This window comes from Equus quagga, unplaced genomic scaffold (genome assembly GCF_021613505.1).
Source record: "Equus quagga isolate Etosha38 unplaced genomic scaffold, UCLA_HA_Equagga_1.0 73442_RagTag, whole genome shotgun sequence".
Taxonomy (NCBI): Eukaryota; Metazoa; Chordata; class Mammalia; order Perissodactyla; family Equidae; genus Equus; species Equus quagga.
The window spans coordinates 8597502-8620226 of NW_025802777.1; the positions used below are offsets into that span (position 1 = coordinate 8597502).

Consider the following 22725-nt stretch of genomic DNA (forward strand, 5'->3'; position numbering starts at 1 on the left):
ATCCGAGAGGGGGCCCTGCATGGCAGGCTGTGCTGGGGAGACGCAGCTCTTCCTTAGGACCGTCTCTTTGAACCTCAAGCACCTCCTACCTTCTGCTCTCAAACTCCTTACCTTTCTCTCACCTCTCCATTTCCTCTGCTTTATTGTCTCTCTCCTCTGCTTTTCTCCACCATTTTTCGTTGGTTCCTTCCCATTTTTCTGTTTCCTGTAGCCCCGGGGGCAGAGGCATCTTGGGAATGAGAGCAGGAGGATGGCCTGCTTTGCCATTTGCTGCCTGCTTGCTTATGGGAAGGTCATTCAATCGCTTTGAGCCTCAGTTGTAAGAATCTAGAGTGACAGTACCTTTTTGTGAGGATCATGCGTGCTATTTTATGTGTGTCTTAACTATTTAAGAGCTACCGAGATGAAGTCGGCATTATTACTGGAGTCATACAGACAACTGAGAAATGTCACCGCCTTTCCTTTGCTGCCTGGAGAGTGAGAGGAGAGAGAGAAAGGTGGGAATCCAAAATCACTGCAGGGATGTGTGACTTGGTCTGTCTTGGTGATGACTAACTGCATTCCAAACCCTATTACAGTCATGTCTTGAATAACGACAAGGATTCATTCTGAGAAATGCGTCCTTAGGCGATTTCCTCTCTTAGCTCAGTGGCTAGCCAGCTGTGATGGCCTGCTCTGCGTACATTTCAGGGTTCTGTTTTGCTGGTACTTTCTTTTGCTCTCACACGCTTTGTCCACCAGGCCCACTCTGCATGCTGTAAGCGGCTTAGGGTAAGCCAGGATTGAAAGAGCGTGCTGTCCTAAGGGTGATGACAGCACGGACCCACCCAGCAACGGGGTAGCTGGGAGTTGTTTTTCCAAAACTGGTGCCTCATCCTCTTTGTTACCCTTTCCAGAATGTCTGACTGAGTTCATAGAGAGTTTTCAACTCTGCAATGTCATCCACTCTGCCACAGTTAGTCTAACCCCTCGTGGCCTTTATCACATTCTCTTTTTCGTAAATACCAGCTTTATTAAGATATAATTCACATCCCATAAAATTCACCCTCTGAAGTGCAATTCAGTGAGTTGTGGTATATTCATGGAGCTGTGCAAACATCACCACAATCCAAGTTTTGAACATTTTCTTCACCTTACACCGTTTAGCAGTCACTTCCCTTCCCGCCTCTCCCAGCCAGCCCCTGGCAACCACTAATCTACCTTCTGTCTCTAAGAACTTTCCTATTCTGGACATTTCACAGAAATGCAATCATACAATATGTGCCTTTTGTGACTGGCTTCTTTCACTTAGCGTAATGTTTTTGAGGTTCATCCATGTTGTAGAATTTATCAGTACTTCACTCCTTTTTGTGGTTGCATAATTTCCCATTGTGTGGATAGACATCTGGTTTACCCATTCATCAGTTGATGAACACCTGGGTTATTTCCACTTCTGGGTTATTATGAATAATGATGCTATGAACCTTCATATATACATTTTTGTGTCGACACACATTTTCATTTCTCTTGGGTCTATATCTAGGAGTGGAATTGTTGGGTCATGTGATAACTCTAAGTTTAACTTTTTGAAGAACTGCCAAACTGTTTTTCCAAAACAGCTGCACTGTTTTACACTCCCACCAGCAACATACGATCGTTCCAATTTCTCCAGGTCCTCACATCACATTCCATTTTATGAGTTATCTCTGCATGCATATTACTACTCCCCTTGGATTTAAGCTTGCAGAGGGCACAAAATGCCCTGAGATTGTCATAATAGCAACCATAGCACATGGCATGTTCTGAATTAATCTCAGCTGTCAGTTGACATACTTTTTATTATAATCTCTTACAGTTCCTAACTAGAGGGTAAGCCTATTTTAGGAGAAAATACAAGTCTAATTTCACATCTTTCAAAGAACCCTGCACATAAACAGAACTGTCTTTCATTGGGCCCTTCCTGGATTCTTACCATATATGACCTCATTTTTCAGATGAGGAAACTGAAATTCAGGTTACTTGTCCAAGTAACTAACGTCAAAGCTGAAATTCAGACCCACGTTTTCACTCTCCCACATTGTCTTTTGCAGTGAAAGAATTCTATCTGTTTTGCAGGAAGGGAGAGAGGGAGAGTGAGACGCTTATTTAAGGACCTCTGCTTTCCTTCTATAAACACTCCAAAGGCAAGAACCAATGTTTTACTTCCTTTATCTCCTATTGTACATAGTACAAGGTGGAAATTAAAAAAGTTACTTCTGATTATATAAATTTTGAACAACGATATAATGACTAATACGCTGAAATATAAAAGTAAGGCGTAGTTATGGTCTAGTTCAATTCCCTACTTGCGACTATATCTGATAATATACGGTAAGCATCTAACCACTTGCCAATGGCCACGGAGCCATAGCCAGGACTATATCTCGCTTAAATCCACAGAAGTTGGCCTATGTGCCTCAAAGCGTCACCTCAAGGGAACCACAGAAGCGCTGCCTCTCCAGCCATCATTCCAGCGCCCAAAACACTGCCTGGCGCTTTTCTGCCGGCATCAGCTGTCAGAAGAGCGGAACTGGCTAAAGAGGCCTCTGCCCCTAACCAACATGGCCGCATTGAGGCTTCAGAGTGAGGGCGGCAGAGTGAGGATCACGTGAGGAGAATCCTCTTCTCTTATTGGCTTTTCCTCCTGGAAGGGCGGAACACAATAACCCAGCGGGGGCCGGCCTTAAAGGGCCCACGGCTAAATCCGCCAGAGCTCCGCCCTCGGGGCTGGGCGGGCGGGACGCCGCGCGGAACGGCGGCAGGCGGGACCGGCGCGCGGAGGCCGTCTCTCCGGGAGTCCCGGTGACCGCCGCCGGCTGCGACGCGACCCCGAGGGGGTTAACCGCGGAGTCGGCTGACGGCAGAGCGCGAGGATCCTGCGCGCGAGCCCGGCTCAGCCGACGGGGGCGCACGGGGGCGCGCCCAGGCGGACGCGGGGATGGAGGACGGCGTGGCCGGGACCCGGGTCGGGGCGGCGGCCGAGGCTGCCGAGGCGCGAGCGGGGCCCGGGGTGACGCTGCGGCCCTTCGCGCCTTTCTCGGGGGCGGCCGAGGCCGACGAAGGCGGCGGCGACTGGAGCTTCATCGACTGTGAGATGGAGGAGGTGGACCTGCAGGACCTGCCCAGCGCCACCATCGCCTGCCACCTGGACCCGCGCGTGTTCGTGGACGGCCTGTGCCGGGTGAGGGCCGTGCCGTGGGGCCGTCGGGCGGAGGGCGGACACTTGTTGCCCGGAGGAGGCGGCGCAGGTCGCAGCGCCGAGGTCCTGGCCGGCCCGGGCAGCCGGCGGGGCGGGGAGGCGACCCTCGGGGACGCGGCGATGCCCCCGGCTGCCCGGCCGCGGTCCCCGTCTGTCCCAGCGAGGGTAGGGGCGCGCTCCCCTATAGTCCCGGGTTCCCTGCACCTGCCGGGCCACCCGCGCAGCCCGTCCAAGGGAGTGTCAGGGGTTCGCCTTTGGGGGTAACCGCCTCCCCGCGATGCCCCTGCCCCCGGGTGTTTCCTCGGGCGGGGAGGGGGCGATGGAGTGGGAGATAATCAGGGGATGAATTAGCCCCAAAGTGGCCGAGAGCTTCTACTGTCCCCCTGGGGCTTTAACCGTCGCCGTGCCCTTACTCATTAGAGGAGGGGGTCGCCTCATTCATAGGGAAGCAGACGTTGAGCGGCGACGTGACTCACTGTTCAGAAATAGGACGAGGTCCCTGCGTTCTCAATCTGCACCATTGGAAGGAAATCCAATGTTTGGGTGAGGATCCGTGGTTGCTCATTATCCTGCAGTTGGCCAGTTTTGGTCGAATGGTGTTGGGGGGGAAGGGGTCCATTTGTTAGGCCTTCAGAATATTTAGTGAGGAGTCTTGCTCCCTGAAGGGGTGACATGCCACCATCGGGGACACTCAGTACCTGGGGAGTTGATTTTTTATTTTTCAAATTCACACAGTTTAGACACTTGGAGGGTGAGGGAGCAGATAATGAGTAATCAATGGTGGTGGTGGTGGGGAGGAGGAATTTATTTCAAATCGGCAATTAGCATGCAGAAGAAAATTTGGACAACGTAGGCGTTGCAGAATGAAGCCTGTCTTTGAGAGATATGCTCCATTAGGAGAGCAGCTGTTTAAAAAAGCAATGCTTTCCATGCTTGGCTCTGGGTCTGCACATACTGTCAATGAACTGTAGTCGAAGGCTGCTGCCAAGAGGAACACCACTGTAGAACAGAGAATGGTGCCCTTAATCCCATTTATTTATAATTTATATGCCCGTCTACTTTCAGAAAGGCTTTACAGTGGCTGCGTGCTTAGGTAAGCTTCCGTGCATGCTTTCTAAAGCAACAATTGTCACAAATACAGGGTCTCCCTTATCTTACTCTAAAACCTTTTCTCTGCCTGAGGCAAAGGTCTAACCAGCATTTCAAGTCTTTCTTAGGGGTCCTAGGCTCTCTTTCATGGAGCAAGGTCAGCTTATATAAGAGTGCACTTATTACCTTGATGTCTAGCCATTCATACTGTTGCATTTGTCTCATTCATTCATTTGTTTATTCTTTTGCTGTTTATTGAATGCTTACTTGTTCCAGGCACTGTTTTAGGCCCAGTGGAGACAGTGGTGAACGCCATGAGCTGCCTGTGGTTGAGGGGAAATAGACAATAGAAAAAAGTAAGTGAACAGGGTCACTTCAGATAGTGATAAGTGCAGTGGAGACAATAAAGCAGGATAATGTGATGGAGAGGGACCAAGGAGGAGATGGGGCTGGGTCATATCAATCAGGGCCTAACAGGGACGTTTGGAGGTTCAAGAGGTTTTAATGAAGAACTGATTAATTGGGCCCGGACTGAGGGGATCAGCAAGGGGTGTTGGACCAAGGGGAGGAAGTAGTGTTGCTGGAACCCTAGGAGAGGAGCCGCCTGGCAGGAGCTGCTGATGTGAAGGTGTGGAATTGAGATGCTGAAGCCAGGAGTGGCAGGGAAGAAATACCCTGCTCGACTTGGCCCGGCTTTCTGATCCCGTTGGCAGAACCCAGCTGGCAGCCAGGAGGCAGGGGAGCCCAAGCCATACAGTCCATAGATGGGGTCAGCCTTCCAGGGCCAGGAGAAGGAGGGAGAGAGGCAGAGAATGGCTCTGGGGACAGTGCAGGTCAAGAGGACGTGCAGAGAGGAGTCAACATGGGGCCAATTCAATCTCAGGGGCTGGGAACTGAATGACCCCCGAAGGCCTCTTTGCACAGCTTGGACTTGGCTCACAGGATGAAGCTCCTTGTGTAGATTTTGTGTGGCCGGCGTCCAGGCAGAGGGAATAGCAAACAGGAAAGTTCTGGTGCAGGAATGAACTGAGTGTATTCAGAGGGCACAAAGGGGCCCCCATGGCAGAGTGAGAGGTGGGGGTGGTGGCCCAGCTTGGACGCAGCCAGGGAATGGTTCCATGGAGGACCTTGGAGGCCATGGTAGGGATTCAGATGTTATGCTAATTGCAAAGCTGGGTGGAGAATGTCTTTAGGGAAGGAGGGTGCGTCGGGAAGAAGAGAGGAAGCAAGGAGACCCCCTAGGAGGTTCTTGACATTCGTTGTCCAGGGGAGCCGTTAAGGTGTTTGGACTAGGTTGGTGGCATTGGTGACGGAGCAAAGGAGCCTCTGTTGGAAACTGGCCTCTCCACTAGGAGGGTCAGGGGCTTCCGATGGGGGCAATAGGAGCTTTGCCTGTTGAACCTGTAAAAGGTAAACAATCGGTGAAGAGGGGAAAACCCACTGGGCTAAGGAAGTCAGAGTCCCTGAAGACGACGAGCCCTGTGATGGGCTCAGACAAGGAGATGGGAGCAGATGTGACTGCAGGCCATTGGGAAGCCGTCCTAGAAAGAGATCTTTCTCATCTAGCTGAAGCCATCCCTCTGGGTGGAAAGATGTGGCCTCTGAGGTTTCAGTCTGGCAGCTTTATTATTTTAAAGGCCATTCTTCCTTAAGGCTGGCCTGTCACCTTTGGGTGCTGTTGTGAAAGTGTGATTCTACTTCAGGTTGGTTGTGTCTGACCCTTGCGTAGGCAGACCCTTAACGGCGTTGCTGACAGAAGTCCCTGTGCTGGTGGTCTGGCCATCCCCTCTCCTTAACCAGTCTGTTGGAGGGCCCCCTGGGTGAGTGATGGTGTCTTAGCCTGCTGGGCTCCTCTGACAAAACACCACAACAGACCAAGTGGCTTAGAAACAGCAGAAGTTGAGTGCTCACAGTTGATCGGGTGAGGGCCCTCCTCCGGGTCGCAGCCTTCTCGCTGTGCCCTCACGTGGTGGAAGGGATGAAGGAGCTCTTCCGGGTCTCTTTTATAAAGGGACTAATACCATTCATGAGGATTCCGCCCTCATGACCTCATCACCTCCCACAGGCCACACCTGCTGATACCATAACCTTCAGGGGTTAGAATTTCAGCATATGAATTCGAGGGGGACACAAGCATCCAGACCACGGCAGATGGTGTGAAGGAAAAAGGTTGTGTCAAACCTGTTTACATTTGTTCATACTGTTCTCTAACCTTAGTCTTAGAGGAATGTAAGAAGTTGACCTGAACTCCCAATTTATTAGAGAATTTGCATCCAAAGCTGTTTTCTAACTATAACAGTTGGGTCTGATATGTAAATTTGTTTTTGTTAGCCAGATCATCATCAATATTGTAAATAATTTATACTGAATATGTTCATTAAATGTTTATCTAAAAAATAACTGTATCGTCATTAATTTCAAGTAATATTATTAGAGAGATCCACACTGTTACAAAGGAATGCAAACTTTTATTAAAATAAGATGATTTTCTGTTGTGCAAATATTCCATTACTTTGTTCTTTCTGGGCCTTTTTTCTTTTTACTGAGAAAGCAGAGCACTGCTGCTCTGAACCAGTAATTACATGTGCTTTGGGTTGTTGGCAGTGGTTCGTTGGTTCCCTAGAATAAGAGTTTATTCAGTTGTCACCAAGCTAACCAGACATTTAAGGGTTCTCAAATAATATTGTTAGTTTCCAGGCAGTAAATATAGTTCCATACAGTAATGGAAACGAGTACCATTTTTTCGGTTGTCTGAAACATGGATCTGTATTTGATAGAGCTTTGCATGAATGCCAAGTTGGAAAATGCTAATCCTAGAAAAATTTACTCTCCTCTAGTGAATAAACTCATTTTTCTTAAAGCACATGCCCGCTTAAGATTTTTGCTACTTCCATGACTTTCTTTTAATAACATGAAATATTCTGATAGGCATAAAAGAAGTTTGAGTGACTTCTTTAAATTCTTTGTATCAGTGAAGATGCTGAGCGGTTCACATCTTAGCAGCACTTGGAATCCCTGGGGAGCTTTGCAAAACCCCCATACATTGGGGCTGCACACCAATTCAATCTCAGGGGCTGGGAACCACCTAGAAAGTTCCCCCAGGTGATTCTCATAGGGAGTCAAGGCTGAGGACCATTGTCCTAGCCAGAAGGGGTTTTGCCTGACCAGTGGCATTGTTGTGTCATGAAAAGATCTTTGGGTTCCACTTGTAGCCAGATCTGTGCCTCAGTTTCCTCGAGCTTCAAATGGGAGTCAGGCTCTTCTTGGTCTGGCACCTCCCTTCTCCTGATTGGCATGTGACCTTCTAGCCTGACAGCAGGATGATGGGCCGTCAGCCAGAGAGCTGGAGTCCTTAGACAGGTGACACATGAGATAAGAGCATTTTACTCTATCGTGGGGCTGCCCCCACCCGCCTTTGTATGCATCCTCTTCACAATGCTGCTCGCTCTCCCTCCAAATGTTAGATCCCAGACTCTTTCTCCCAAAATTTGTTTTTTGGTAGACAAGCTATCATTCAGTAGTAATTTGACTATTGACATGTTTTTAAGATCCAACTGCTGATACGCAGTTTCTGCTCAGAAGGTTGTATCTACTTGGCTGTGTTTCTGCCTGTTTCTATTATAAGTCAGTCGGTGGCAGCTTGTTGTAAAATGTGACATTCCATCAGGATAGTAACAGTTGGATCCTATTACAGTGTAAAATCCAGGCGTTTTTAGGCCATTTTCACTTTTCATCCCGGTGTCATAGTCATGTTTCTCGGACTTAAATTAGCACAAAATTTCCCCCTTAAGCCTCCTTAAGAGTGAAGCAATATTAAACTAATATGACATGGTTTAATCTACTTGGGAATGTTCAGAATGTTGTATGTTAAAAAAAACTACATAATATAAACATGCAAAATTTTTAGAAGTTATATGCTATTTCCCTAATTTTAGAATTTCTGACTCTTAAATAAATCAAATTTTTCTTTTACATCCATGAGGTTCTTTTAATCCCTCCTTCCACTCCACTCCCAAGCAAGAGTCTGGGGTTTTTTTCAGCTCAGTGGGCCACCACTATACAAGGCTGAAAGCATGCTTTTCTTCAGTAGCAGTAGCTTTAAATGGTTTCCCCACAACTCCAGGCTTTTCAAGCCCCAAGACGATTACATAAGGGAACAAAAAATTAGGCTTTGTGATAGAACAGAATAGCTAAAGCAGAGGCTGTTTGATTTCAGTGTTTATATTTCAGGCTGTATTCTTTCTTTCTTTCCCTTTTTTAAAAATGTCATCAGACAACACAGCCCGCTCTTTTTCGTACGTGTCACTGAGGGACCTGTTTGCCCTGTTCTGTGACTGCCTCACTCTCGTTACAGTAATAATAATTGTGCACATCAGAGTGTGTGCTGGGGGGAGGTAGAGCCCTCAGTGCGTGTTTTCTATTGTTAGGACTCATTTCAAGGGCCTTGGGGGACTGCTGATCATTTGCAATACAATCTAGTTGTGACAGAGTTTTTTCCTTTGTGAAAATACTAATCACCATCAAAACCTGGGGATGCTGACAGTTAATGAGACGTGAATGACTCTGCCACGTCCTCTGAGCATTGCCAGGCTGTGCCATGGCAATAGGAAGTAAAAAGGGCTCTTCCACCCTTCTTGGGAAAAACAAACATTTTCAAAATATAACATCAGGAAAATATTAATTACCTTAACTCAGACTTTGACGTTGGAGAGAGGGTTGGCATCATGTTATATAGATTTCAATCATGGTCAAAATCCTTTACCTATATTTGATTTGGTTGGTGTAGAGTGTTGTTATTTATTTTTTTAACCTCTAAAGATTTAATTGGGTTTCATATGCTCACATTCCCCCTTGAAGTGTGTACTTGAGGAGGGTGTGGATCTTAAGCATACCTTTACCACTTATGCCTCGTGACTCTGGGGAAGCTATTTATCCTACCTGTGCCTTAGTTTCCCTACCTGTAAAATGGGGTGCTAATAGTACGTAATATCTTAGGATGTAAGTGCTTATCATAAAGTGCTTATCACAGTGACTAAGACATAGTAAACCATAACATAGCTTAAAAATAGTCTAGATGATTGTATTACAGATAAAAACATAGAAATAATATAGATAAATAAAAACAATATAGATTGTTAATTACTGCTGTGTAACTAACTCAAAACAGTGGTTTAGAACAATAAACACTTATCTCACAGTTTCTGTGGGTCAGCAATCCAGGGATAGCTCACCTTCGTGCCTCTGCCTCAAAGTCTGCAATAAAGTATCAGCTGCGGTCTCATCTGAAGGCTCGACTGAAGGAGTATCCACTTCCGGGCTCACGTGGTTGTTGGCAGGATTGCACTTCTGATAGGTTGTTGGACTGAGAGCCTCAGTTCCTTGGTGGCTGTGGGCTGGAGGCCTCCCTCAGTTCCTTGCCACATGGACATCTCCATTGGGCAGCTTACACCATGGCACTTGCTGCCGTGAGAGCAAGCAAGCAAGAGCATGCAAGACGGAATGGAATTCATAGTGTTTGCGTAACTTAATCTCAGAGGGGTATCCACCACCGTGGCTGTGTTGTCCTCGTTAGAAGGGCGTCCATGGTACAGGTCACCCTGAAGGAGGCTCAGGCCAGGGCGTGAATGCCAGGAGGAGGAGATCACTGAGGACCCCACAGCCTGCCTGCCACGGTAGCTGTTTATTAGGACATTGTTTTCTTTGTAAACTTTTCTGACTTCTGTGGAGCAGTGAATGTTCAGAAATGTTTGTTAAGGTGTTTTCTCATCTGATTTTTTTTTAGCTTCAACTATAAAAGAATTCTATAAAAGAATACAGTTTTAGGCTCCACATCTTAGTATAAAATACCTCATTGGTAGGATTATAGCTGGGTTATTAAGTTTCTAAAGTGTCAAGAGCTGTTAGCCACTGCATTTCCGAAAGAAGAGCTCAGGAAACCACACCTGTAACTTGGGCAGGCCCAGTACTTTTCCTCGCATACTAATTTCAGCAGGTGCGCTGTGTACGAAATTCCCATGTGTGATCAGAATTAACACCATAGGAAGAGGAGTTTGAGGCTAGCCTGCATTCAGAATTGAAAGACAAAAACGTTATTTAATTCAGATAGCTAATTTTGGATTTTTTTCACTCCCCATAACAATAGCTTGTTTTACTTTATCACCTTCATATTTTTGGTTAAACTTTCTGCTTTATTTTGAAGATGATAAAGTAATTTCTGTTCATTAATGTGAAGTGCTTTGTGTGTAATACATATATCATTTCATCTTTTTACAAGAACTCCCTGAAGTAAGTACTATTTTCATCCCCATTCTACAGAGTTGGAAAGTGAGGCCAGGGGAGGCCCAGTGACCCATCTCAGGTCACGTAGCCAGTAAGCGTTGGTCCTGTGATTCAAACCTAGTTTTAGCCAACTCGAGAGCCTGTCCTGTAATCAGCTTACAATATGCAGTAAGGTACATGAATTTTTCATATCTTTCACATCTTATTTAAACCCTAGGACAGCTCTGTGAAGAAACTATTTTTAGCCACAGGAAACTCAGGTTCAGATGAGTTACAACTCTTGTTCTTCCAGTTATTTATTTATATTTGATGGGCGTATTTGAATGGCGGCCCTGGTGATGTTCTTGTGTGTAAATGGAAGGCCACGCCTGGGCATTGGAGCCAGACAGATCGGATTTGAATCCTGGCTCCATCACTTCACTGTTTCATTCATTTATTCAACAAATATTTTCTGAGGGCCTGTTGTGTTCTGAGCTCTGTGCTGGTTGCAAGACCAGCTGTGAGACCCCAGGTGAGTCAGTCCGGGTCCCCAAGCCCGGCCTGCTCAGGTGCAGAATGAGGACAGTGTATGGTGAGGTAGGTCAGTGTGAGGGGGGCACAGCCCGGGACAGCCCTGGGTGAATGACGGACACCATCCCTCCCTTTATGGAGCCCACAGGCTAGCAGGGAAGATTTTTAATTTTTTTTGTTGTGTGTTATGTAAATAACCAAAGAGCTTAATGGATCCATACTAAACCACGTGTCCTTGGGCACGTTATTCAGCCCCACCTCAGTTGCTTCACCTGCAAAGTGAGCTGGTCGAACTGTCTCTGTGAGGCCATTTCCGGCTCTCACAGCTGGATGGCTCTGGTTGGACTCTTCCATCAGCGAAACACGGCCTGGCCCCATGGCCCCTTGCTCCCCTGCATCCCCAGAACGTAAGATCAGGCTTTTCCAAGTAGGAATTTGCTCCGGAAGAGAGTTTCTCTAGTGTGATTCTAGTTCTCTTCCATCCAGCCCTTCCAGCCTTGCACCTGGGGGAAGACAGAGCTTGACCTCCACCCTTCCTAGGTTTTCAGCCGCGGATCTTTAACGAAAAGACAGATTAACGAGAGAAAAACAGTTATTAACGCACGCAGTGTACATGGTGCGGGAGAAACCTCAGCGAAATGTAACGCAAAGTGGAGGCTTCAAACTCGGCTTACGTGCCTCTTCAGCAAAGAACAGTAAATTCGTAGAGAAATAACAGGACGGAGCTGAGCAGTTTTAGGCTTCCAAGCGGCAGCAAAGCGTAGGAAGGTAAATATGTGGGAGGAAACCAATAGAACAAAGTTTGCTTGCAGATTCCTCTGGGCTGATAAGAGTCTAGAGTCATCTCCAGCAAAAGGAGAATTTATATCCTACCTTTAGGCAGAGAAGGCAGAGAGGATAGAGCAAGCTGCTGCTTAATTGCCTTCAGCTCAAAATAACTTTATGTCAGGGAGGCATATTTTGGGGTGACATTCGAATTTCCCTCACACCCCCTCTCCAGCCTTGTCCTGCATTGTTCAGTGGGAGGCCTGTCTGCTGGTTTGTGGCTAGAGAGGAGGTAAATTTGTCACTTAAACTTGGTCTTGAATTGGTCTTGGAAATTTACCTAGGACGGGTCTGAGAGGAACCTGTGTCAGAGAGGGTATAACTGAGCCCAGCACAATTCTGTCCAGGCACCATTTGAGGATTTGCCAAAGACACAGCCTCGCAAAGCCACAACGCTTGAGTGAAACGTTTTTTTAACTCTGTCGATTATTGGGAGCTTTTCCAAATCTCCTGATAGCGTTTACTTATTGATAGGGTGACGGTATGTCCCGGTTTGTCCGTCTGGTTTATGCCTGTCATCCGGGGAAAATTATTCGTAGTACCCCCTTTTAAGCATGGATGATAAATTATATGGTTGGTAGTTACACAATTAATCATAAGCACCCTATTGATTTAGCACTTAGCATTTGTGCCACATATTTCATGTCCATCATTTCGTTTAATCCTTCTTACAACCTTCTAAGGGAAATACTATAGTTGCCCATTTTATAGAGGAAGAAACTGCCTTCTCCCTTTGCAAAATTAGTCAGCTCATGGATTCCCGCGGGAGCCAGGTGTCTGACCTGGGGTTTCTGGAACCTCGGCAGGGAGGGCCCTCAGACCCCAGCCTTGCCTTTGTCCGGGGAGGAGTCAAGGTGCGGACAGGTGGTGACGATTTCTCATCGGTGCTCACTAGATAAGGACAGAACTCAAACTTACCCGCCGGTCTGCTTCCTCCCAGCTGGCTGATTTTTATATCACTCATTTAATTCTCTGTGAAATAATGTCCTCCGCTCTTCCACCCCCACCCCACTCAAAAGAACCCAGGGCGTGCAAATAATGAGGAGGGCATCTAGGGTCACGTCGGCTAGAACAGGCAAACTGTAACAACACATGGGATGGCCCGTCCTCGGCGCCACTGGCCCTGGGTCTGTGCGGCCGCTGCTCGAGGAGGGGCGGCGAGCTTCGCCTCGAGAGCGAGTCCGATGCTGTTGAGAACGGCAGCGGTGACCACCAGGGGGCGGTAACCACACGTGTGTCCTGCGATGGAGGCGGGTGGTTGACTTACACTTCTTTCAGGCGTCAAAGACAACGCGCATCTTCAGAAGGCAGGAGCCATGCCCTGTGCTGCACAGGAAGCTACTGTAAAGATAAGTTTGCAGTCGAAACTTGAAAGCGGAGAGACAGCCCCCAGCAGAAAACCAGGGCAGTGAGGGAGCCCACGTCCCTCGCTGGACCCGTCCCTGCTGCTGGGCCGTGGGACCCCCTTTGGTTAAACAGGAAACACAGGGGCGCTGTGTTCGCCTGACGGAGTGACCCTCCTACTCCAACTAAGCGTGGGTACAAGTTTGTGACCTTCTCTGCCGTATGCTCACATTGATTGCAATTTATTTGGACTCTGACTCAAATTATCACCATAAAGAAATACCAAGAGAGAACTCAGAGGAAACAGAAGCTTCATTTCAGGGACAGGGGGAGTTTTCTGAGCCGGCTTCAGATATTAGGGCACCACGTGGATTACTTTTAAAAGGCAAAGGTTGTGGTGGTGGATAGGTCTCCAGACCTGCGTGATGGGGAGTGTTCTCTCCCATGGGAGCCCTGTCCTTGGATGATTCCAGAATTACCTGCTGCTCAGGGCATATAGTGACAGTATTCTTCTGGGCTGGAGGAGGGACTCTGGGGAACCCAGATCTTGGCTCCACCAGCACAACTATCTTTGCATCCTAAGCTGCAGATCGCAGACGGTGATGGAGACCCCCTCAGGCCTGGGTCAGCAGTCTGTAATCTGCTTTGCAGCCCCTAAAAACAGACCACTCATCGGAAAAATTCACTGGGTTGCATACAGGTCAGGAACTGGCCTAAAGACACTTGTAGATGTTTGGCAACTTCAGGGTCGGTTTGTATCTGTACCTCTCTTTCTAGAATTGCTGAATCCAGGATGTGTCTGTCCAGCTCGAGCACCTGCTTTTCCCCTGACACAGTATTTCCAGACTGGTTTTCATTTTCAAAATCAGTGCTGAATTTGTGTAATTCTTTAAAGTGAATCATAAATTTGCAAGGGGCTAACACTCTAATGCACTCTGTTTTGTCAAGTACTCATTTAATCCTCGCAGTGTACTGGGAAATACTGTTAACAGATCATAAGATACTTTGTAACCTCCACATTTAGAGTATTTCGGTTCATTAGAGCACGTTTGGGAAAGTGAGCTGGTCCTCAGCACCGTGAACCTGCCTGAGACTTTGGCATAAGGTGAGGTGGGGTGGGGGGTAGAGAGGTTGTCTGTTGAAGTGGTGACTTCCTGCATTTATTCAGGGGGTGGTTGCGCAGAGGACGGAACGGAGCATTGCGTGCTGTTAGTGGTTCGGAAAGAAGCAGTACCAGCCGGCCGCCTCGAGGGCTGGAGCTGAAATTCTAAGCACCTTCATCTTCTATCTGCAAAAGGAGGGTTGGTGGTGGCTTCACCTTACTAGGATGCTGTGAGAATTAAATACAGCACGACAATGTTTGTGATAGTATCTGAAGGCAGGAGATACTCTGAAAATATTTGTTTAGTCTCTATCAAGGACTCTGTTTTAATGTCAATATATCATTAGAGGTTTTATATTGGGTTGCTGTTTAATTTTTGTTTGTCCATTTATTTCCTTTTCATTTATTTTCTTTTCCTCCTTTATCTACTAGGTAGCACAGGAGCCACGTTGGCAAGATCGTCTGCTTGCAGGTTTTCTTACTGTGGTACTAATCCTATTTTTATGGGTCAGCCGAGAGTGGAAATGTATGCAGTGTGTTTGCATATTACCCCTGAGTGTCCACCCTTCTTTATGGACAGATACCTACCTTAGTTTGGAGTTGTGCATTTTAAAAGGCAGACGATGCAGCAGTTAGGAGGTGGGTCCCAGACCCAAGTGGGCCTGAATTCAAATCCCAGCTCAGACAGCAGCTGGCTGTGTGACCTTGGACAAGTAGCTTAACTTCTCTGTGCTTCAGTCTCTTCTTTTGTAAAATGAGATAAGAAAAGTACCTACCTTACGGGGTTGTTGCGTGATGAAAAGAGAGCATATAAATAAAGGGCTAAGAAGAATACCAGGCTCGTAGTAACTGTTTAATACTATACGTGTTAGCAATTTTATCAAAATGCAAAGATTACAGTGTATATATTGCTCACTGCTATTTATCTTATGCCTAAGACAGTGCCTGCCACATTGTAGGCACGTAATAAATATTTACTCAGCAATGGAAGTAAAACACTGACATAAAAAATGAGAGTATTGCTGTTTAAGTCTGTTAGATATTAAGCCTTATTTTCCCATGAGTAATTTAGGCTCTTCCAGAAGTTGCAAAAATTATTTTAAGCCAGTGGAGTCTTCGCCTTCAAAATTATTGCAGTGATGTCTGTGTGTGTGTGTGTGTGTGTGTGTGTTGCAGGCACACACACTTCTGTGCACGTGTATGAAATTAACAGGCTTTGATATTGCTGAACATTTAGGAAGACTGACATGGCTTGTTATCACTTGTAAATGCTTAGAAAAAGCGTGTTTTAACATGGAATGAGCATGGCTACAAAGTTATAAACAACTCAAGGACCTAAACACTTTTAAAAATAAATAAAAGAATGGATATAAAAACCCCATGAACTCCAAAGCATAAAATCACTATTGCTGATGATAAGACATCCTAGGCTTCCTAGCACAATTTTAAAAAAAAAATATCTTGTAATTGAAAAATAAATACCATGTTTCCCCGACCGGACCAGCCCTTTCTCCCTCCCCTCCCTCCCTCCCTCCCTCCCTCTCTTGCTCTCTTCCTCTTCCCTTCCTCCCTCCCTTCTCTCATTGTTCTTTGGATGCCTTCTAGGAGACACAGGGATCATTCCTTGGCATCTGCTGAATCTCCACCTACTGCACCAGCCAGCCTCTAGCACTCCTGATAGAAGGCAGCTGGTCACCCTTTGCCCAGTCTTGTCCTAAGAGGGCAAAATCAACTTGTGATCTGATCTCTGAATGCCACCCTGGTTTCCATTAGATTGTGCCAGGAAAGATGACCTTCTTTAATGAAATGCATGCTGTCTTCTTGGGAACTCAGTAGCCTGCTGTGCTTTTAATTAAAATGTACCAATCTCCAAAAACTTGATTCTTACCCCCGAAGCGGCATGTCACCCAGCAGTCTGTTCCCAGTTACAGGAATGCAGGATGATTACATCATAGGGCAGCCCCAGTGCGGACTGAAGGTTGGAGCAAGGGGCCTTAGCATGGTGTAACCTGGGCTCATAGTACTTGGGGCCAGTTGTCTGTGCTTAGGTCCAGGATAACTCAACCCCTTATGCAGCCTGCTTGCAAGCTGACTTTAGCAAAAAGTTACCCACTGTTGTATTAGCTCTACACTGTACTGGGTGTAAGGGTGTTTAATGGCATTGGGGAACACAACTCATAATAACTACCATTTGCTGAGTACCAATTTACAGGTCATTACATTTGTCTAGATTGCTGTGTGATTAGAAGAGTAATTCATTATAAAAGTAATATTTGGTTGTAAAAGTCAATAAAAGCCTTTACTAAAAATTCCCCATCCTCTTCTCTCAACCTGTTCTTAGAAATAGCCTTTGTTAAGTTTTATATGTACTCTTTCATGTGTTTCTATGCATGTTTAAACATATATATGGTATATATAAAGAGAGATCAATGCAATTAAATATATACAGTGTATATACATTTATATGATATCATACTATATACACTCTTTTGCTACTTGCTGTTTAAAAATATTGTGAACATCTTCTTTTCTTTTGATAGATTTCATTGTAAGAACGAAACATAATTTAACCAGCAGTTCCTGTTGCTAGCCTTGGGTTGTTCCTAGTTTTTTCCCATTATAAACAATGTTGCAAGCAGCATCCTTATACATATTATCTTTGTTTACTTCTGTAAATATGTTTGTAGAGACACATTCCTAGAAGTGGAATTTCTGAGTCAGAGGCTATGCTTATTTTGCATTTTGATACATACTGCCAATCTGTTCTCCAAAATGTTTTTACTAATTTATATTACTGCCTGCACTGCATAAGAGTTCCTTTCTCCCACGTTCTTGTCAATACTGGGGATTATAAATCATTTTGGATCATTGCCAAGATCCTTGATGGATGAAAATAGTCTCTCTGTGTTTTAATTTGTTCTTCCTTAATTACGAACAAGGCTGGCCATCTTTCATGCTTGTAGGTCATTTGTTGTTGCTTTTTTTGTCCTGTAAATTGATTGTTTATATCTTTTGCTTCTTTTCTGATAAGTTTTTGGTCTGTACTTAGGAATTTGTAAGATTTTTGTACATTAAGGAAATTGTTATTTTATCATGTATATTGCAGATATTTTTCCCACTTTGCCATTTGATTTTATGGTGTTTTTAGCTCACAGAAATGTTTATTCTTTTCGTTTGTAGTTCAGATATAGAATTTTGCCTTCCTGTGTCTCGGCTTGTCTCATACCTAGCGTGTCCTTCCTGGGCCAAGATGTTAGGAGTAAGTTTTTTCTACTACTTTTACATTTAATTTTTGATGTTTGCCTTCAATTCACTGGATGTTTTGGTATAAGGAGTAAGTTAGGTTCCTGGTTTGCTTTTTTCATGTTCCCAGAGTCCCAAATCCTGCAGATTGGAAGTACCACCTAAATCGTCAAATATCCTTGAATCAGGACTTTTCTGTTGATCTTTTTGTCCATTCTGAACCAGGTTCATACTATTTTGAATGCCTGTGACCTTACATTTTCGCCTTATTTGACAATGAATAGGGTGAATCCTCCCCTGTTCTTTTTCAGAATTTATTTCCCTGGCCAGTTTCATTTTTATTCTTCTTCGTGAACTTTAGAATCATTCTGTCATGTTCAAACTATCCTTCACTCCCCTACAAAGAACGAAAACAAAAATACAACAACCAAACCTGTTGGTATTTTGAGTGGAATTACATTGGGTTTATACTTACTTGAGGAGAACTGACATCTTTGACTATTATGTTCCTATAATTTAATGTTCCTATCATTTATTAATATTCTTAATAATTTAAGCCATCTTTTGTGCCACTCAGTTTGACATTTTCTTCACATAGATCCCATTTCTTTAGTTTGTAATTTATGTTTTAGATCCTTCAGTATAAATATTTTTATGTAAACTTAAGAAATGCATTAAATTATGAGATCTCTTTTTCCACTTTACTCACCTTTACTTTCATGTGAAGGGAAGTGATGTTTCTATGTATTAACTTTGTAACGAAACACCATAGTAAAGCCTCTTACTATTTCTAATAGTGTTCCAGTTGATTCTTTTGCGGGTTTTTTTTGCATATAAAATCGTATCCTCTGCAAATAGTGATGATTTTGCCATCTTCTTTACAATATCTGTGTTTTATTCTCTCATTCACATGGCACTTCAACATTAAATTACAGTGGCAACAGATGGCATCCTTGTCTTGTACCCAACTTGTAAGGGAAACGTGCTCGTGTCTCACCACTGACCGTAACCTTGGCGTGGCGCTGTGGTATCGTAACTCACCTCAGGTATCGGACAAACACTTCCCTGTTCTAGACCTGGTCACACACAACAGACACACCCAGCTTTCTCTCCCTGCCTTTTTGTAGGCTCTAACCCAGCATTCAGTTATCCTTTTAAAGAAGTGACTTCCAGAATGTTCTATGAACCATATGTCTCCATCTGCTGTCTCCATGCTGCCTTATGGAACTCTGCATGGATGGAAATGTTCTGGATCTGCACTGCCCAGTGCAGTAGCCACCGAGTGTTTGAAATGTGGCAGATACAACTGAGGAACTGAATTTTTAGTTTTGTTTAAAGTTTAATCGCTTTTAATTGAAAAAGCCACATGTGGTTGGTCACTACAGACTCGGGCATCATGGGTCCCTCATGTCATGAAAGGATAGGATGTGAGCACTAAGAACGACCTAGTGGCCACTCAGTGTGCCCAGAGAGGTTGAGATGAGCCCCAAATCACACAGCAAGTTCCTGACTAAACTGAACCTCGAAGGCCAGGCTCCTTGTTCTCATCCTGAGCTTTCCCACTATGCTTGACCCTCACTTTACTCCTCGCCTCCCATTTTCCTTCTCTAAATGACAGCCAGAGTCCCAGGATGTGCAGCCTATAAGCACTCAGTGAGCGTGCCTCAGCACCGCTGACCCTTCACTGAGTGTGGGCTGACTCCACGACGTGCAGCTGTGAGTTTCCGGCTGTCACCTTCCTCTGCACTCACAGTCCTTTCCCAGTCAGGGCAGGGCAGTGGGCCTGGGAGGCCAGTTCCCGGCTGGTGGTCCAGGTTCTGCGTCTGGCCTCTGCAGCAGGACTGAAAGCACTGTTGGGCCCTGGTCTCATGTTCCAGCATCCGCAGGAAATATTAGTTCTGTACGCTTTTGGTCCACATGTATTTTCTAGTCCTTTTCCTGAAGGATTATAAACATCCGTGCTTCCAACAGGATAGCAGCGTGTTGCTCCTATCCGCTATGACTAAACTAAACCTACAGAGAACTCAGGTCTGCTGAGTCAGGGAGTGGGCTGGGAGAAGAAAGAACGGAGAACCTTCCAGAAGGCCCTCAGCAGGGCTCCAGCATAGAAGTCAGGTCTCAGTGATGAAGATACCACGGCGATGCTCGAGTGTCCCTTTGAAGTCTTCCTCCTTCATCTACCCTGCCTGTCACACCTGGGGGCTCCTGGCTCAGTCACTTGGGGCCACTGCTGGTACATCCTTAGCTTTCCCTTCCAGCCATCAGTCACATGAAGCAGGGTGACCTCCCCTCCAAGGAGCTCTTGGCTTTTTCTGGCCGATAGGAAGACCCTCCCCTTGCATCTGAAGGTCACTGGTCAGAGCGTAGCAGTTAAGACTACCGGCCCACCTGGGTTTCCTTCCAGCTCTGCTGCTCCCTCGCAGTGTGACTCTGGGCAACTCACTCACCCACTCTGATCCCTAGCTTGCTCGCCTGGAAGATGATAACGGCCCCTCACAGGGCTCTGGTGAAGATTACTTGAGTCCATACAGGGAAAGTGCTCCGAGGTCCAGCTCACCAGGATGTCCTGCACAAATGTCTTCACCCAGGTGATGGCTCTGCCTGCTCCGAGGGCAGGGGACCTCCAGGCTCACTCGCCCCGCCCCTCAGTGAGAGTACTCAGTGCAGGCGTATCTGGGGGGCATTGTCTGGGTGTATGCGGATGGCTGCACCAGTGTCCCCAGAGAGTCCACTTTCCTGGCCTGACCACACGTATGTCCCGGCTCGGCAGAGTGGTGGCCAGTTTATCTGACAGTAGGGTCCCAAACCCCTTGGGGACAGCTGGTCCAACCCGAGTGGGCTTGTTCAGAGCTGTCGGGACCCATTGGGTGGCACGTCCCAGCGGCCATGAAGGCGCATCCGTGTCTGAGCCTGTTGCCAGTTCAGAAGTCAGCTCCTCAGGTGGGAAGAGGCCCCGGCCTCCCGGGAGCCTGAGAACCCCCCAGTGTTTCTCTTTCTCAGCACAGGCTTCTGCAGCGGCTTAGACGGAAGCAGCCACCTGCAGGGCCTGGCCTTCAGGACCCCCCTCCCCGGATGCTGGAATCTATGATGAATAGATGGATCGTGTACACTCTTAGCAGAGTCAGTCATTTACTAAAAGGTCAAACTCAGCTTGATCAGAACACAAAATTGCCAGGATTCTGTTCTTTCTGCGGGTGTTGTCCATTTTTTGTTTTATGATGGGGGAAGAGCCTGGGGGTACTTTCTTCGAGCTTAAAAACTAGGTCACTTTGGGGCTGGCCGGTGGCATAGTGGTTAAGTTCACACGCTCGGCTTTGGCAGCCCAGGGTTCACAGGTTGGGATCCTGGGCAGGCAAGTACACACCACTCATCAAGCCATGCTGTGGCAGCGTCCCATGTGCAAAACAGAACAAGATTTCCACTGATGTTAGCTCAGGGACAATCTTCCTCAGGTGAAAAGAGGAAGATTGGCCACAGATGTTAGCTCAGGACCAATCTTCCTCAAGCGAAACGAGGAAGATTGGCATGTCCGTTGCCAATCATCCTCACCAAAAAAGTCAAATTTTTCCTCCCCCTCTGGGGACCCTCTCTTCCTGCCTCCCACCATACCTGCAGAAGGGAAATGGCTATGGTGACTTTCCCCAACCGTTTACTCAGCTCCTACCGTGTGCTGGTTCGGTGGCAATTGGCTCATGTGTGTGCTTAAGTGAACGCTTTTACAGTGTTCGTCCTGTGCGAGGCGCTGTTGTGCACGCTTAGACGTGGATGCATTGAATCCTCACGCAAACCCGGTAAGGGGGATACCACCGTCGTCCCCATTTTAGGGATGGAGTAACTGAGGCAACTGAGGTGGAGTAACCTGCTCCATGTTGCACAGCTCAGTTGTGGGAGGGGCCGGATTTGAACCCAGACTATCTTGTCCCAGAGTCGGCGCTCTTAACCACTACCCCCTGCTGCCTCCGCTCCCTCCCTCATTTAGTTTGTGGCCGCATCCCTGGGAGGTGCGCACTTGTTGCAGGAGCCCTGGAGAGTTCGTGCGCAGACCATAACCTGCCTGGGATTCAGACGCAGCCCCCGAGGCCCTGACTCCCGACACTGCTCTTCCCCGTGTCCCCGGCTGCCCATCCATCATTGCCCCTGAGCCCTGGACTCTGCCTCGCCGCTGCCCCTCCTCAAGTCAAATGCAGCTAACTGACCTTAGGGGGTTCGAGGCTCCCTTAAAGGGGCGCCTCTCCTCTTCCTTTTGTAGAACGTTCTGGGGTTTTTTTTCCGTTAAGTCTCAGGCTGCAAAGTTGTTCTGTCTTCCCACATGCTGTGGACTTGTTCTCTTTCGTCTGGACAGTTCGTATCTTCCGCCTGTCCAGCTATGAGGCTGTTTATTTTAGGTAGGTCCACTTTCCAACTCAAGAGTTGGGACAGAAATTCCTCTGAACTCATCAATTGATACATAACATTTTTGTACCTTTTCTATTTTGCAACAACTCTGAAAATAATCCCTACCCATGATCCTGAATAATAGGATAAGAATGCAGATTTTGTCCACCCCCCAGCCCTCCAGCCTCAGAATACAAACAAGTGTAAACTAGCAGTTTTTTCCCTACATGTAGTATGGAATTATAAGTCTGTCTGGGGCAGCAGTTGCCCAGGGCATAAGCCACTCCTCTAGCCTGTGCACCTGTTCCTTGAGGGCAGGGACCGTATGTGGTTCACCCTGTCCTCCGGCCTGGACCTGGTATGCGGGAACCTTCATTCAGTGACTGTCAAGGGAACGACAGTGGGCAGCTCACATACATTCAATGGGAAGGGACACCCAGGGAAGACAGAAACTAGCCCTGAACTTCCATGCAGAGAATGCCCTCGATTGTTTTCCAGACACTTTCCCATCTGTGTATTTATCAAGCCTATTTCCTATTCTGAAAACTGTGCCCATCCTTTCTCCAGGCTTCAGTTGGCTCAGCAGCCAGAGGGCCCCTGAGCCCACCATATAACTCATCGAGGCCCAGTTCCTTAATCTCTTGGAGGTTCTATGTCTTTGTCTATAAAGCAGACACTGTTGTTCCTATTCAGGCTGCCTCTTTCTTGCTCCCTCCCTTCCCAAGAGAAAGGCCAAGTGGGC

At 46.7% G+C, this 22725-nt stretch overlaps 1 protein-coding gene across 1 annotated transcript in view; it reads left to right on the plus strand.

Annotated features, from left to right (window-relative positions):
- Window positions 1-2948: 2948 nt before the first annotated feature.
- LOC124234346 (calcipressin-1) overlaps window positions 2949-22725 on the plus strand; it is a 96462-nt gene continuing 76685 nt past the window's right edge. The window contains exon 1 of the mRNA XM_046651680.1: window positions 2949-3199. Within this exon, the coding sequence (XP_046507636.1) occupies window positions 2957-3199 (243 nt within the window). The 5' untranslated portion in view covers window positions 2949-2956. The remainder of the gene's footprint in view (window positions 3200-22725) is intronic.